The 14,283-nt window shown below is 33.8% G+C and overlaps 1 protein-coding gene across 1 annotated transcript in view; it reads left to right on the top strand.

The window, feature by feature from the left end:
- The window catches only part of LOC150110628 (WD repeat-containing protein 11-like), a 355,935-nt gene that overhangs the window by 126,191 nt on the left and 215,461 nt on the right, over window positions 1-14,283 (top strand). The window contains exon 9 of the mRNA XM_090399950.1: window positions 3,724-3,914. Coding sequence (XP_090256076.1) covers window positions 3,724-3,914 — 191 coding nt within the window. The remainder of the gene's footprint in view (window positions 1-3,723; window positions 3,915-14,283) is intronic.

Raw genomic sequence — 14,283 nt, 5'->3', positions numbered from 1 at the left:
TTCACTTCAAATCTGACAAAACAGCAAGGGGAAGGCAGAAGCAATAAAACTATATTGTTGTTCACTTCACCCCTCTTTTATTATTCATCATTCTGGGGCTACAAATTTAGTAGCAGAATAGAATGACGAATGACAAAAGAGGGGTGAAGTGAACAACAATATAGTTTTCTTGCTTTTGCCTTTGAACATTCTGATGCTTCTGTTGGTTTTTCAAGTCTCCATTTGATTTCAATAATTTTTACTTACTTATTCAATTTTAATTTGTTTTGTTTGAATAATTAAAAAATATATGGGTGCTTAAGGGTCAAAGCTATATAACTGGGAGGAGACCTCCACATTGCCTTTAAAGGAATGAGGAGAACCGACCAGGGCTTCTGACCTAATGTCCAATCCTCACCTTCTCGTGTTGCACCCTGTTGGGTATCTACCTGGATACTGAATGCACAAGGATGGGCTGGCAATTTGGGATTTAGCCGACAAATTGTAATTCTTATTGGCTTAAACCAAATTATAAAATGATGGTACAACATGACAAAATTTCATGCTGGCTGGGGTGTTGCCTGGTTAAACAAGTCCCCCGTTGTTTTCACCAGGGAACCAGGGTGAACAGCGAAAAGTTAGCTACTGGAACAAATCTAAAGCACACCTCCAACTCAACATCACCAGAGTTAAAGATCAGTACTATCAACCTAAGAAGCCTGAATGGCAAAGAAATGGAGCTAGCTGAGGAATTAGATAAGTATCAGGTCGACATAATAGGATGACTGAAACAAAAAAGACAAAAACTGGTGAGATCTTTTTGAGCAATAAATACAAAATGTTATATTCAGGCAATGACAATCAAGGAAAAGAAGGAGTAGTCATCGTATTCAACACTAAATACAAGGCTAATTTTCTTGAATGGCAGTCAGTCTCAAGTAGAGTGATGTGGGCAAATATTAGAATGGGGAACGGGACAATCAGACTTATTTGAGCCTATGGTCCCACAGAAGGTTCTACTAAAGTAGAAGTGGAGGAATTTTTTAATGCTTTAGAGAAAGCATCTGACACAATGAAAAAGGAAAAGTTGGTCCTTGTTGGGGATCTAAATAGCAGAGTAGAAAATGATTGTCAGACATACAAAAATATATTGGGAAAATTTGGAGAAAAGAGCAAAGCTAATAATAATAATGGCAAATATTTGTTGGATTTCTGCTCAGGACATGGACTGGTTATTACTAACACCATGTTCCAACATAAAAATGTGCATAAATTCACATGTAGAGAAGAGGCAAGGAATAAGAAAAGTCTCATTGACTATGTTCTTATTGATAGTGATGTTTTTCTCCCAGGTGCAGGACACCAGAGTGTATAGAGGATTTGAAATTGGAAGTGATCACTATTTAGTCTTTAGCAGGATGAAATTGAATTTCATATTGAAAAGAATAACATGTAAGAAAGTTTTAAAGCGAATAAAAGTTAAGCAGCTCTCAGATGTGAACTGTAGACTAAAATATGCAAATATTATTGAAGTAAAAATGATGTGGTGAGGTTGTCTTCAAGGATAGAAATATCAGAACTCCATGGTGAACACAGGAAGTTAACATGGTAACACAGGAAGTTAAAGAGGCAGTGAAGGAAAAGAAGAAAGCATATCAAAAGTTTCCGACAAATAAGTCAGCTTGTGCTCTTAGAGAATACAGAGACAAATGTAAGAAAGCTAAACAAAAGTCATGGGAGCACTTTGGCAAGAACATAGAAAATAAATATCAAGAAGGTGGCAAAATATTTTAGAGGTTATTGAAGAAGCTTAGAAATGGAGGAGAGAGTAGCGTAAAAGGAGTTAGAGATGATAAAGGTGACATGAAAACGGGAGAAAAAGATATCGTTGAAGTATGGAGTAATTACTTAGAGAAATTGCAAAATGAAACAAGCAGTGATAGCATAGTGGTAAAAAAACATTCAATAGGCATACAGTCAGGAATACATATCCATACTTGAAGCCATCAAAGGCTTAAAATGTGGAAAGGCAGCAGGAGTAGATGATATTCGACCAGAAATGCTGAAGTACGGTGGTATAAGAGTCTTGTAGTAGCTGTACTGCATAGTTCAGAAGACCTGGACAGAGGGACGAATTCCCGATGATTGGAGTAGAGCTCTAATAGTACCCATATATAAAAAGGGAAATAAAACTGAATGTGAGAATCACAGAGGCATTTCCCTACTGAGTGTTCCTGGTAAGATATATGTAAGTATACTTGAGAAACGGTTGAGAAGAATTGTAGAAGAAAAGCTTGGTGAAGAACAATCTGTATTCCGGCCAAATAGAGGCTGTCACTATCAGATCTTCACTTTACAACAAATAGTGGAGTAATCATGGGAACATAACAAAGATCTCTATTTGAGTTTTGTAGATCTGGAAAAGGCATATGATAAGGTGCCAAGAGAGAAGCTATTCAATATGCTACAGTTATATGGTGTCAATGGGGCATGATATCAAGCAATACTGAGGGAAGTACGGGAAGATGGATTAATGTTAAATCTGGTGTGAGACATGGATGTACATTATCCCCTCTGTTATTCATTATCTATATGGATCACATTATCAAGGAAAGTGGTATTTAACATGATATCGAAATTGGAAATGTTAATGTCAGCTCTTTGCTTTATGCAGACGATGTTATACTTATCAATAAATCCACTACGAGTCTGCAAGATTCTTTGACTAAATTGAATAACTGTTGTAATAGATATGGTATGAAGGTCAGCAATAAAAAGACAAAGACAATGAAAATAGGCAGAATCATTGAAAATGTCAACTGCATTGTAAGAACCTGTGGAACTAGTAAAACATTTCACCTACTTAGGCATGGTTTTTACTGAAGATGGTAAATTAAATATGGAAATAAACAGCAGAATCAATTAAGCTGGTATAGTAGGAAGTCAATTGAATAAATTCATATGGAATAAGAGAGAAATTAGTCGGAACACTAAATTAGCTGTATACAAGACAGTGTTCAAACCAGTTTTAACTTATGGATCTGAGAGCTGGGTCAGAAGTAAAACACTTGACCAAAGACTAAAGACTGCAGATATGAGAGTTCTGAGAAAGATTATAGGCATGAACAGATGACATCAATAGCAATATCATATTAAAAATGAGAATATTAGGAAAGAACTTGACATTGTCAGCATCCAGTAATGCGTTAGCAGAGCTAATCTCAGGTCGTATGGTTATTTAAACAGAATGGGCGAGGAAAGATTGGTAAAACAAGTGTTCTCTGCCAGGTTGGCAGGAAAACGACCCAGAGGAAAATCAAGATATAGGTGGTTTGATAGGGTACAAAATTCCTTTGACAACAGAAATATAAGATGTGATAATATTCGTGTCTTGACAAGTAGCAGACTGATCTGGAGGAAAATTGTAGATAGGAAGTTAGTAATGATGTAAATTTTTCATGTAGTGCTATCATATCCTGTACATCCCTTGAGGGTACATGGCAGGAATTTGATGATGATAATGACGAATGATATTTATTTATTTAATTTAAGTCTGCTTGTAGCCACCTGTCCCATCATTGCAGATCACAGGTAGAGAAGCACTGGATTATAGTATATGACATATAAATGAGATCTTCTACAATAAGTTGGAGACACTAGTTAAATTATTCCTACAATTGCACATGCCTAATTTTTATTGTTTTTCTCAATCTCAAATGATAACTTCATTTTTTGTTCACTCAGTTGGTGACGTATCAAATCCTGATTCTTATTTGGAAGTAACATATGATCTTCATTGCCAGTCAGATAGTTTGCGTCTCACAAAACATGCCAGAATAATGGGAATGTCTGTATGCCCAGTGACTGAAATGAAAGCTGCATTTTTGGTTAGTGATGGTCGAATAATGTTCTTTGAACTTCAGGCTTCTGACCAAGTAAGTATGTTCTTAGTCTTTTGTTATTAAATATCACTCATTGGAAGTATTAACAAATCGTGCCAATTTATTAAATTTAAAAAAAAAAAAATCAAAAGGCTTCACTTCTAATAACAAACACAAATTTGCATGAGATTCATTTTATATTATGAAGAGACTCAAAAATTTAACTTTTATCTTCATTTGTCTAAACATACCTGACTGGCTATTATGTATAAACGAATTACCATATTTCTTCAATTCTGAAGAAATATAGTAATTCGTTTTTTCGCATGTTTTTTCATATTTTAATATATTTGAAATAAGGATGTGTTTTACAATTGATGTGATCGGAAAAAAAAAAAAAAAAGAATTATTGTATTATTGTGGAAAGTGAAGAGCTTTGCTGGAAGTCAAGCAGCTTTTGTCCAAAGCTGCCACCTGATTCATCATAATAAATTTCTGACATTTGACAGCCTGGGGGGGGGTCAGGGTCACAGCACTGCATAATTAACTTTACATTATTATTAATCTCCGATTCATAATTTTCCTCCAAATTAATATTACTTCTCAGCACTCCAATATTGTAGTATCTAACATTAGGTGTTTTTGAGGCACTTCTCACTGAATCACTTCTCCTAGATTCTTCTAGTCGGTCTATTTCCTGCCATCTCAGCATCAAATACCTGTTTTGCTAATCTTTCTTCATCCATTTTATTTACTTGGCCAATACCACCTTATATTAACTCTGCTCACACATTCTTGAATAGGAACAAATGTCAAGTTAAGGAACTTTTCTAACGTCTTCATTTTTAATGATTCCCATTGACGACACCCGTTTGCCCCTTTCCCTCCAATTTCTTCTTAGAACTCATATCTGTGGTCTCCAGTCTCTGATTAAGTGATTTATTTCTAAACCAGCTCTCAAATCCATTAAGTTAAAATTGGCTTGAACACTGTCCTCTATATAGCTAATTTAGTGTTTTGACTAATCTCTCTTATTGCATGTACATTTATTCATTTGTTCATTTATCTGCCATAACATCTTATTTTGTTGTCTATTTCCAAATTACTTTGCCATCTTCACAAAAAACTGTGCCTAAATAGCTGAAATAGTTTACTTGTTCTGTAGGTTCCCCATTAAGCTGAAGGATTTACTTCATCTATGTTTCTGTCTGTTTTCATAGTTTTCATCTTTTTATTACTGATTATTATGCCAAATTTATTATAGTTGTTTTGCAATTTAGTTAGAGAATCCTGAAAACTTGACTGGACATCATTTGCCTAAAGCAAAGTGTTAAGTTTAATATCTATAATTCTAATATCAGGTTTAATGCCACTTTCTTTCCAAATGCAATCTGTATAGATGATAACAGTGGAGATAACATGCATTCTTCTATTACACCTGATTTTACATCAAACCATCTTCCTGCACTTCTTTCAATTTTGACTGCTGATTTACAGCTTAAATATAGATATATATTGCTCTGTATGATGTTCTAATTGCTAAACTGATAATTTGGCTAGGTTGGTGTGATCCCATGGTCCAGACACGTTAGATACATTTTTGGTGTGTCTCAATAGTTAACACCTAAAATAAACTAACTTCGCCATAGAAAAAAAGGAAGGAACACTTATCTCCCCTTCTCAGTTAAACTAGTGACACACACCTTCCTAATGGCTCATTATCCTTCTCTATTTATAGAAAATCCACTCTATAGGAAGGTATTTACATAAACAATCACACCACCACCCTTCCCAACAATATGGCATCCTCAAAACACTTACTCAAACAAAGACTGTTTCTTCAAATAATAGTGCCCTGGAAACTGAGCTCAGGGACCGTTTCAACACCTTTTTTGTTAATGTCTACAGCCCATATAAAACAGATAAGATATTGTGCGCACTCTTATCCTTACAACATGCAGGACTACAGCAAAACCATTCCTATCCCATATTAAGCATACATCAGAAAAAAGTAGCCAAAGTTCTCTGCAAATGTGATCTCCATGACACTTTCAAATCTTTTTATTTGCCTTCATACTTGAAGAGAATGTTCAACCATCTCCTTTTGAACATCCTTGAGTTCTTCAAAGTGGATGTTAACTGATCTACTAGTTTCTTGTGCTTGCAGTTTGGCCTACTTTGGACAGACTAGTAGATCAGTTAACATCCACCTTGAAGAAACACAAAAATTACATCGATAATCATCGTATGGCAAGTTGGGATTGACTGACCATGGGCTGGATACTCCTTCACATAGGATCATATGGAGGAAAACATCCTTATTACATAAAAGTCATTATAGGTCTAAGAGAATATTTTTAGAATTGGGATCAGGTGTGGCTGCATTAATTGCATTTTCAAAGATATGGGAGACTATATCATTTTAAGACTTGATAGCTTGGCTTTTCTAAATTAACTTTGTGATTATCTGACCCATATAACCATGTAAGCACACTAGTTTTATTATCAGTTACAGTTTAAATTGCTTTCCTGAGTTGCGTATTTGAATGATGTGTGTCTATCACAGTCATAATTGTGCTCTGATGATGCTGATTAGAAAATCAGAAAAATATTATTGAGTTTAATGAATATTTTTTCCTCTCTTGGCATTGTTTATCCCATAAAACATTATTATGAATTTATAATGTTCCATTTACCCCATATAATTACAGCATTTTGAAAGGCTTTTCTATTGGCACCTTGTCATTTGCCTTTTCAAGATTTACAAAACTTACGAGGGTGGTCTGAAAAGTTCTCGGCCTAACAATGAAAAAAAACTAATTTATAATTTCAAAATTATTTTTATTTTTCAACATAATCTCCCTTAAGACTAATACATTTATTCCAGCACCATTATCCCATCCCTATAGTGGTTCACAGTAAGATCTGCAAAATACTCCTCTACAGCTGCAATCAATCACCTCTTGATTTGAAGAAAACGTTGACCAGCGAGGAAGAGTTTTAGTTTTGGGAAGAGATAGAAGTCAGAATGTAAAAATAATCATAATTTAAAATTATGAATATTTTTACAAATTGTTTATGTTAGTTCATTATTAGTTTTGGTTTCATAATGCGTACTGTCGGCAATTGCAACGTTATTGATGTTATTTTGTCAAAATGAAATGTAAAGCATTTAGAAAATTTATGTACACCCTCTGTCCAAAAAGAAACCGAACTTTTTGAAAATAGAAGAAACTAGTGGTGCCACCTGTTGTATCTTTTTGTTGTCAAAAGCAGCAACCATCATTAGTGTTGTGTCAACTGTTTATGACATTTCTTTCATTAGAAGACGAGTTATAGTGCCAAGAGTGATGGCATGTTTTGACGAACTGTCGGTGGTCACAATATTCATGCCTTATGCGACGAATTCTCGCTATCAATCACTTCAAAACTTCGAGATAAAACTCGCCATTGACCGTTTGGCCAGGTGGAATAAATTCTTTGTGGATAATGCCCTTTGAATCATAGAAACAAATCAGCATTGTCTTTACTTTTGACTTCCAAGCGACTTTTTTTTCAGAAGCCCCTCTTCTGGTGGTCTCCACTCAGCACTCTGGCGCTTTGTCTCGGGCTCATACTCAAAACACCATGTTTTGTCACCAGGAAATTTCAAGGAAGCTTGAGTGCTTATGAGAAGTTTTAATGAGTTTCTTCAGTGTTCAATTCGATACATTTTTTGGTCGTCGGTCGACTTGTGGGGAACAAATCACGAATTCAATTTACGAAGGCTCAAACTCTCGGTCAGTCTCACAGTCATGCAGTTTTTGGATGTTAACTTTGCTCAGTCCAGTTTTTGGATGGCCTGGCTTTTCGTCATCCTCAGGTGTCTCATGACCACTTTGAAATCGTTTAAACCACTTGTAAACTTGAGTATGGGATAAGCATTCATCACCATATTCTTTTTTGATGCATTTCGATAAAACTTTTACCAAGTTTAACACAAAAGTCAATTGCAGCTCTCTGTTTGAAACTCATTTTCCGACCGTTTGTCAAAACACAATCACTCTTGGCACTATAACTCGACTTCTAATGAAACAAATGTCATAAACAGTTGACATAACGCTAATGAAGGCTGCCGCTTTCAACAAAATTTTATCGTAGTTTAAAATTATTAAGTGTTGTGTTTTATAAAGACATTGTCGTTATGCTAATGGAGACGAGTCAGTCATTATACCTAACTTCTTGCTTGCCATTTTCATGGAGTGCGCATGCTTGCTAAGGAGTTTGATGGGTGATTGACAGCTGACAGACAGAGCATTCGGTAATGAGAAAAACGAGAGAGCTAATGGAAGTTTCAGAATGCAGACCAGAGGAATTTTGTTTTTATGAAGTTTATTTAGTTTTATGTGACAGTTGGGAAAATATTAATTGTAGATTCCGAAAAGGAATAGTGAAACTATGAGTCTTTAAACTGGAGGAGTTGAGACTGTCAACAAGTAATTAGTAAATAAAAGAAGATACTGCAGTCGATGTTCTAAAGCAATGTTTGAGGAAATGCTGATTGGAAAGTTTCATCTGTCTTATGGATGCCGGATATATTTGTTAATTCTACTGGTGGAAAGAGCAACGGAATTAGCTCAACTTAGATATGTTGTTTTTGAAGTAGTAGAAGAAACTTTTTTTTTCCCAATACAAAAATTAGTAAATGGTGCATCAAACTGAACTGCAAGAGGTAAGAGTATTTATACTTCAGTGAGTAATGATATTGTGTACTACGTAAGGGTAATAAGAAAGGATCCTATGGAAACAAAAAAAAAAAAAAAAATGTTTATATTTTCAGAAAAGGCCCTAAGAAAGAAAGAAACTGACTGAACATTTTTGTTGTTGTGAAAACAAGGTGCTTAGTCTGGTAGACATGATTACGTATATGTTAAACAATCCAGTAATAGAATGAGTCAGAGAATAGGTGGTTTAACATTTTTGAATAAGAATATCTCTAAAGCATAGATTTATTTTAGAAAGCCTTGAATCCGGTATTTTGTAGTTATGTAATTTTATCTAAACTGCATATATTATTGCTTTAGTTTTATTAAATGTGTATATTTTTTGTATTTGGTCTTGAGTCAGTGATTTTTTGGATTCTAAAAGAAACAGTTAAAAGTCATTGCACCAATCGGAATTGAATCCTTGTGTAAATAACAATAAACACTTGGAATATAAAAACATCTAAATAGAGATAATCTCATAACAAATGGAAATTAATAATCTCTCTTTTCAAACAAGTTTAAGAAACAAATGTCGACTGCACCATTTGTTTGGAAAAGAGATTATTTATTGTCATTTATTATGAGATTATCTCTATTAAGATTTGTTTTTATATTCCGAGTGTTTATTATTACACAAAGGTTCAATTCCGATTTGTTCAATGATTTGTTTATTTTAGAATCCGGAAAATCACCGACTCAAGACCAAATGCAAAAAATATACATATTTAATAAAACTAAAACAATATGTACATTAAAATAAAATTACATAAATAACTGCAAAATACTGGATTCAAGGCCTTATAAAATAAATCTACACTTTAGAGATTTTCTTATCCAAAGATATTAAAACCATCTATTCTCTGACTCATTCTATTATTCTATATCTAACAATCTCTATTATTCTATATCTAACAATACAATAAGGATTGTTTAACTTACTTAATCACGTCTACCAGACAACACCTTTATTTTCACAACAACAAAAATGTTCATAATTTCTTTGTTTAGGTCCTTTTCCGAAAATATGAACATTTCTTCTTCTTTTTCATGAGATCCTTTCTTACTACCCTTATGTAGTACACAATATAATCCTCACTGAAGTATAAATGCTGTTACCTCTTCCAGTTCAGTTTGATGCACAATTTACTAATTTTTGTACCAGTGAAAAGTTTCTTCTACTACTTCAAAAACAATATTTCTAAGTTGAGCTAATTCTGTCTCCTTTTCCAGTAGAAATAAGTATATCCTCCATCCTTAAGACAAATGAAATTTTCCAATCAGCGTTTGTTCGAACATTTCTTTAGAACATCGACTGCGACATCTTCTTTTATTTACTAATTACTTGCTGACAGTCTCAACTCCTCCAGTTTAAAAATTCACAGTTTTACTAATCTTTTTTACTATTCTATATATTAATACTATTAATATTCTTCCGACTGTCACATAAAACTAAATAAACTTCATAAGAACAGAATTCCTCTGGTCTGCATTCTGAAACTTCTATTAGCTCTCTCGTTTTTCTCGATACCGAATGCTCTGTCTGTCAGCTGTCAATCACCCAGCAAACTCCGTGGCGAGCATGCACACTTCATGAAAATGGCAAGCAAGAAGTTAGGTATAATGGCTGACTTGTCTCCGTTAGCATAACGACAATGTCTTTATAAAACACAAACTTAATAATTTCAAACTACAATAAAATTTCTAAAAGTAACACAACTATCCAAATCCAGCAAGTACATAAATTTTTTAAATGCTTTTCATTTCGTTTTGACAAAATAACATCAATAACAGGCACATCGCAAGTGCCGACACTTCGTGTTATGAAACCAAAACTAATAATGTACTAACATAAACAATTTGTAAAAATATTCATAATTTTAAATTATGGTTATTTTTACAAGAGGAAGCCAAATCTGTGGAATAGGGTGGATGTTCAATCAATTCATAGTGCAGATACCTTATTTTCCCGTTACCAGAGCACCTTTGTGGGCAGGTGCATTGTCTTGATGAAAGATGATTTTTTGATTCTGCAAATCGGGTCTTTTCTCGCGAATTTTTTCATCTAGTCTGGTTAAAAGATGGGAATAATATTCCCCGATTATTGTTTTACCCTTTTCAAGATAATTAATAAAGAAAATGCCTTTGGCATCCCAAAACACTGATACCATGATCTTTCCTGCTGATGGAACCGACTTTGTCTCTTTTGGCGCTGAACACCTGGGTTCTGTCCACTGTTTTGACTGCTGTTTTTGGTCTGCTGTGAGCAAACCAAAAATTTTGTGCAAAGCTGTTTCATTTGCAAAATATATCCTACACGTTCTTTTAAAATGCCTATAGTTCAGCAATATCATGCACTTTGACTCGCCGGTCATCCAATATCATATTGGTACTTGATCAATGATTTCTGGTGTTGTTACACTTTTTGGATGTCTTTCATGTGAATCATCTTCAAGGCTGGTATATCAACATTTAAACTCGATAGCCCATTTCTTAATTGTTGAAAACAAAGGAGAAGAGTGCCCATAAACTTTTATGAACTTCGAATGAATTTCTTTTGGCATTAAATTTTCTTTTACATAGAATTTTATAACCGCACGATACTCAATTTTATCCATCTCAAGGGATACAGACATCACTTTTGCTTCAAACAGCTGTGTAAAACAAACTACTTGGTAGAATGACTTTCAATTTCACATGGATGCTTATGACATGTACCAACTTAGAAAAAATTAATCTTGCTGATAATGTTGCTATCTATGGTTGAGGCCAAACACTTTTAGACCACCCTCATAAATTCAAATCCTTGTTATATTTCCAAGATTTCTCAACAATTTGCAAGTGAAATGTACATTAAATGAACAAAAATCTGATCCTGACAACCTCTATTTAGCCTGAGTTCAGCTTGTTCTTCAGCAAGTTTTCCTTCCACAATTTTTCTTAGTTGCTTCTATTATAGTGTTCATAAATCTTACTATGAACACTCAATATGGAAATTCCTTTATCTTCACATTCAGTTTTATTTCCCTTTTTATAGATGGGTATAATGAGAAGAACTCTGCTCCAATCATATGGAATTTGACCCTCTAACCAGGCCTTCTGAATTATGCACCACAGCCACTGTAAAACTTTTATACCTCCATATTAGAGCATTTCTGGTCAAATATCATCTACTCTATCTACTTTTTTTGCCTTTCAAGTTTGTCATGGCTTTCTCCACTTTACGTATTGATATGTGTTCCTGATTGCATTCCTGTTGAGTGTTTTCTCCCACTGTTTGTTTCATACAGCAGTCTTTCAAAGTAATTACTCCAGACATCTAGAACATCTTTATTTTCAGTTTTCATGTCATCTTTATAATTTCTGATTCCTTTTATGGTACTCTTTTCTCCATTTCTAAGCTTTTGCGATAGCCTCTAGAATAATTTGCCGTCTTCCTGATATTTATTTTCAATGTTCTAGAGGCAATGTTCTTACCAAAATCTTTCCATGACTTTTGTTTAGTCGGTTTTACAAATAGATTATCTCTTTTACATTTTTCTCTGTTCTCTAAGCAGAATTACTTTTTAGGAACTTCCGATATGCTTTCTTCTTTTTCCTTGACTGGCTCTTAAACTTTCTGAGTCCATGATGCAGTTCTGATTTTTCTATCCTTACAGACAACATCACGACATGACATGCCTCTTTGACTAAATCAGTCAGTTTTTTCTCATGGTTTTGCCACTGAATCTCCAAGTTTTGGTTCTTACATTCAACCTCTTTATTTTTATAATGTTGATGTATTTGAGTCTGCAGTTCACCTCTGACAAAACTTTAAAACAAATCAACTTTAATTTATTTTAAAGTTTCTTACACACTCTTCTTTTTTGATAAGTGGTTCAATTTTATCCTGCTCAACACTAAATAGTGATCACATCCTATTTCCAATCCTCTCTATAGTCTTGTGTCTTGAACCAGCATGAAAAAATTGATATCAGCAATAACATAGTCAATAAAACTCTCCTTATTTCTTGCATCTTATCTCCATGTGAATTTGTGCACTAATTATTAGTGAGGTTAATAAATGTATTTTTCCTTGTGTTATTTATGCCTTTAAGCATTGTTTTGAATGAACAAACATTATTGAATAAAAAAATGACAGTCTGGAAAAAATAACCAAAACTTGTAAGCTCAGTGGTAGACCCTGAAGAAAACATTGATCGATTCATCTAGGGAAGCATGGTGTTATTTTTCTATTCTTTTCTCTTTCTAACATCATGATGAACATGAGAATTTAAAGAAGCAGTCCCCTTGGAAAAGAAGGAATTGTACCAAAACTTCCTAGCAAATAAGCCAGCAGATACAGGGGGAAATTTAAGACATCTAAACTGTGTGTGTAAAAGTAGCTAAACAAAAGTCATGGAAAGATTTCAGTAAGAATGTGGAAGATAAATATCAAAAAAGGAGGTAAAATGTTCTGGACATTATTGAAAAAGCTTAGAAATGAAAGAAAAAATACATTACTGTAAAAGGAATTTTGAATCAGATTATAAAGATGACACATAAGTGATGATAGATATTTTAGACTTCTGGGGTAATTCCTAGGTGACTTCAATGTCCATAATTCCTGCTGGCTCCCCTTTTCCAGCACCATCTCATCATAAACTCCTGCCAGCCTTATTTATTAATTGTTAAGCTCCTCCAATTTTTGACTCCCAGAGCCTCAATATCCTTAATCACTTCATCTTCCCATCTCAGTTTAATTATTCCAATTTTTCTTTTTCATTCTGGCCTAGCATTGAACATCTTCTTCTTAACTACTCTTTATTATTCATGCGTATAATATGTCCTTGCCAAATCTAATTTATTAATTTTAATTTACTTAATAATGTCTGGCTCATTAAACAATTTTCTTTCAGCTTTAACTATTTGGATAAGTATTAATTTATAAGAGTTCATTTTGAAACAAGAATTATGTTCAGTTAGCGTAATATATTTAGCCTCATTAATATTTCTGTGGAAAAAACCTCCAAGTTATAATTCATGCCATTTAAAAGCTGTATTTTAATTTATAAAAATAAAAATATGATCTGTTAGTCACATATTTGATCTTTTCTCTAATATGTTAAGTTTGTTGTTATTATGTTCCATTGAGTTGTTTTCGACTCCTGGTGATTCTATGAACATACATTCTCCATTCAGATCTGTCCCTGGCCATATCTTTCAGAATTTCCAAGCACATTCCAGTTGCTTCTTTAACTTCATCCACCCATCTAATTCTTGGTCTTCCTCTTCTCCTGCTTCCATCAACTTTAGCAAGCATCATCATCTTCTCCAGATTGTCATTTTCTCGCATAATATGTCCGAAGTATGACAATTTTTGCTTGATGATGATAGCTTCGAGGGAGCAATCTGACTTTATTCTGTCTATCACTGATTTATTGGTTTGCTATGCAGTCCATGGTATTCTTAGTAAGCATCTCCAAACTCTTAATTCAAATTCATCTAACTTCCTTCTTTCACTCTTTCTCAGGGTCAACTTTCACATCCATACAGTACCACAGGGAATACTATTGCTTTCATGATTCTGATTTTTGTTATGAGACTAATATCTTTATCTTTAAAGATCTTGCTTAAATTTGTTAATGCTTTCTTTCTGAGTAATAATCTTCTAAGTTCTTCAGTCAATAACCATCTTGATC

The sequence above is a fragment of the Typopeltis vanoorti genome, chromosome 1 (assembly GCF_054136105.1).
Source record: "Typopeltis vanoorti isolate ZY-2024b chromosome 1, IOZ_Tvanoo_1.0, whole genome shotgun sequence".
In the NCBI taxonomy this organism is placed as follows: domain Eukaryota; kingdom Metazoa; phylum Arthropoda; class Arachnida; order Uropygi; family Thelyphonidae; genus Typopeltis; species Typopeltis vanoorti.
The sequence above is the reverse complement of the archived record's forward strand: the minus strand, read 5'-3'. Positions and strand labels throughout refer to the sequence as shown.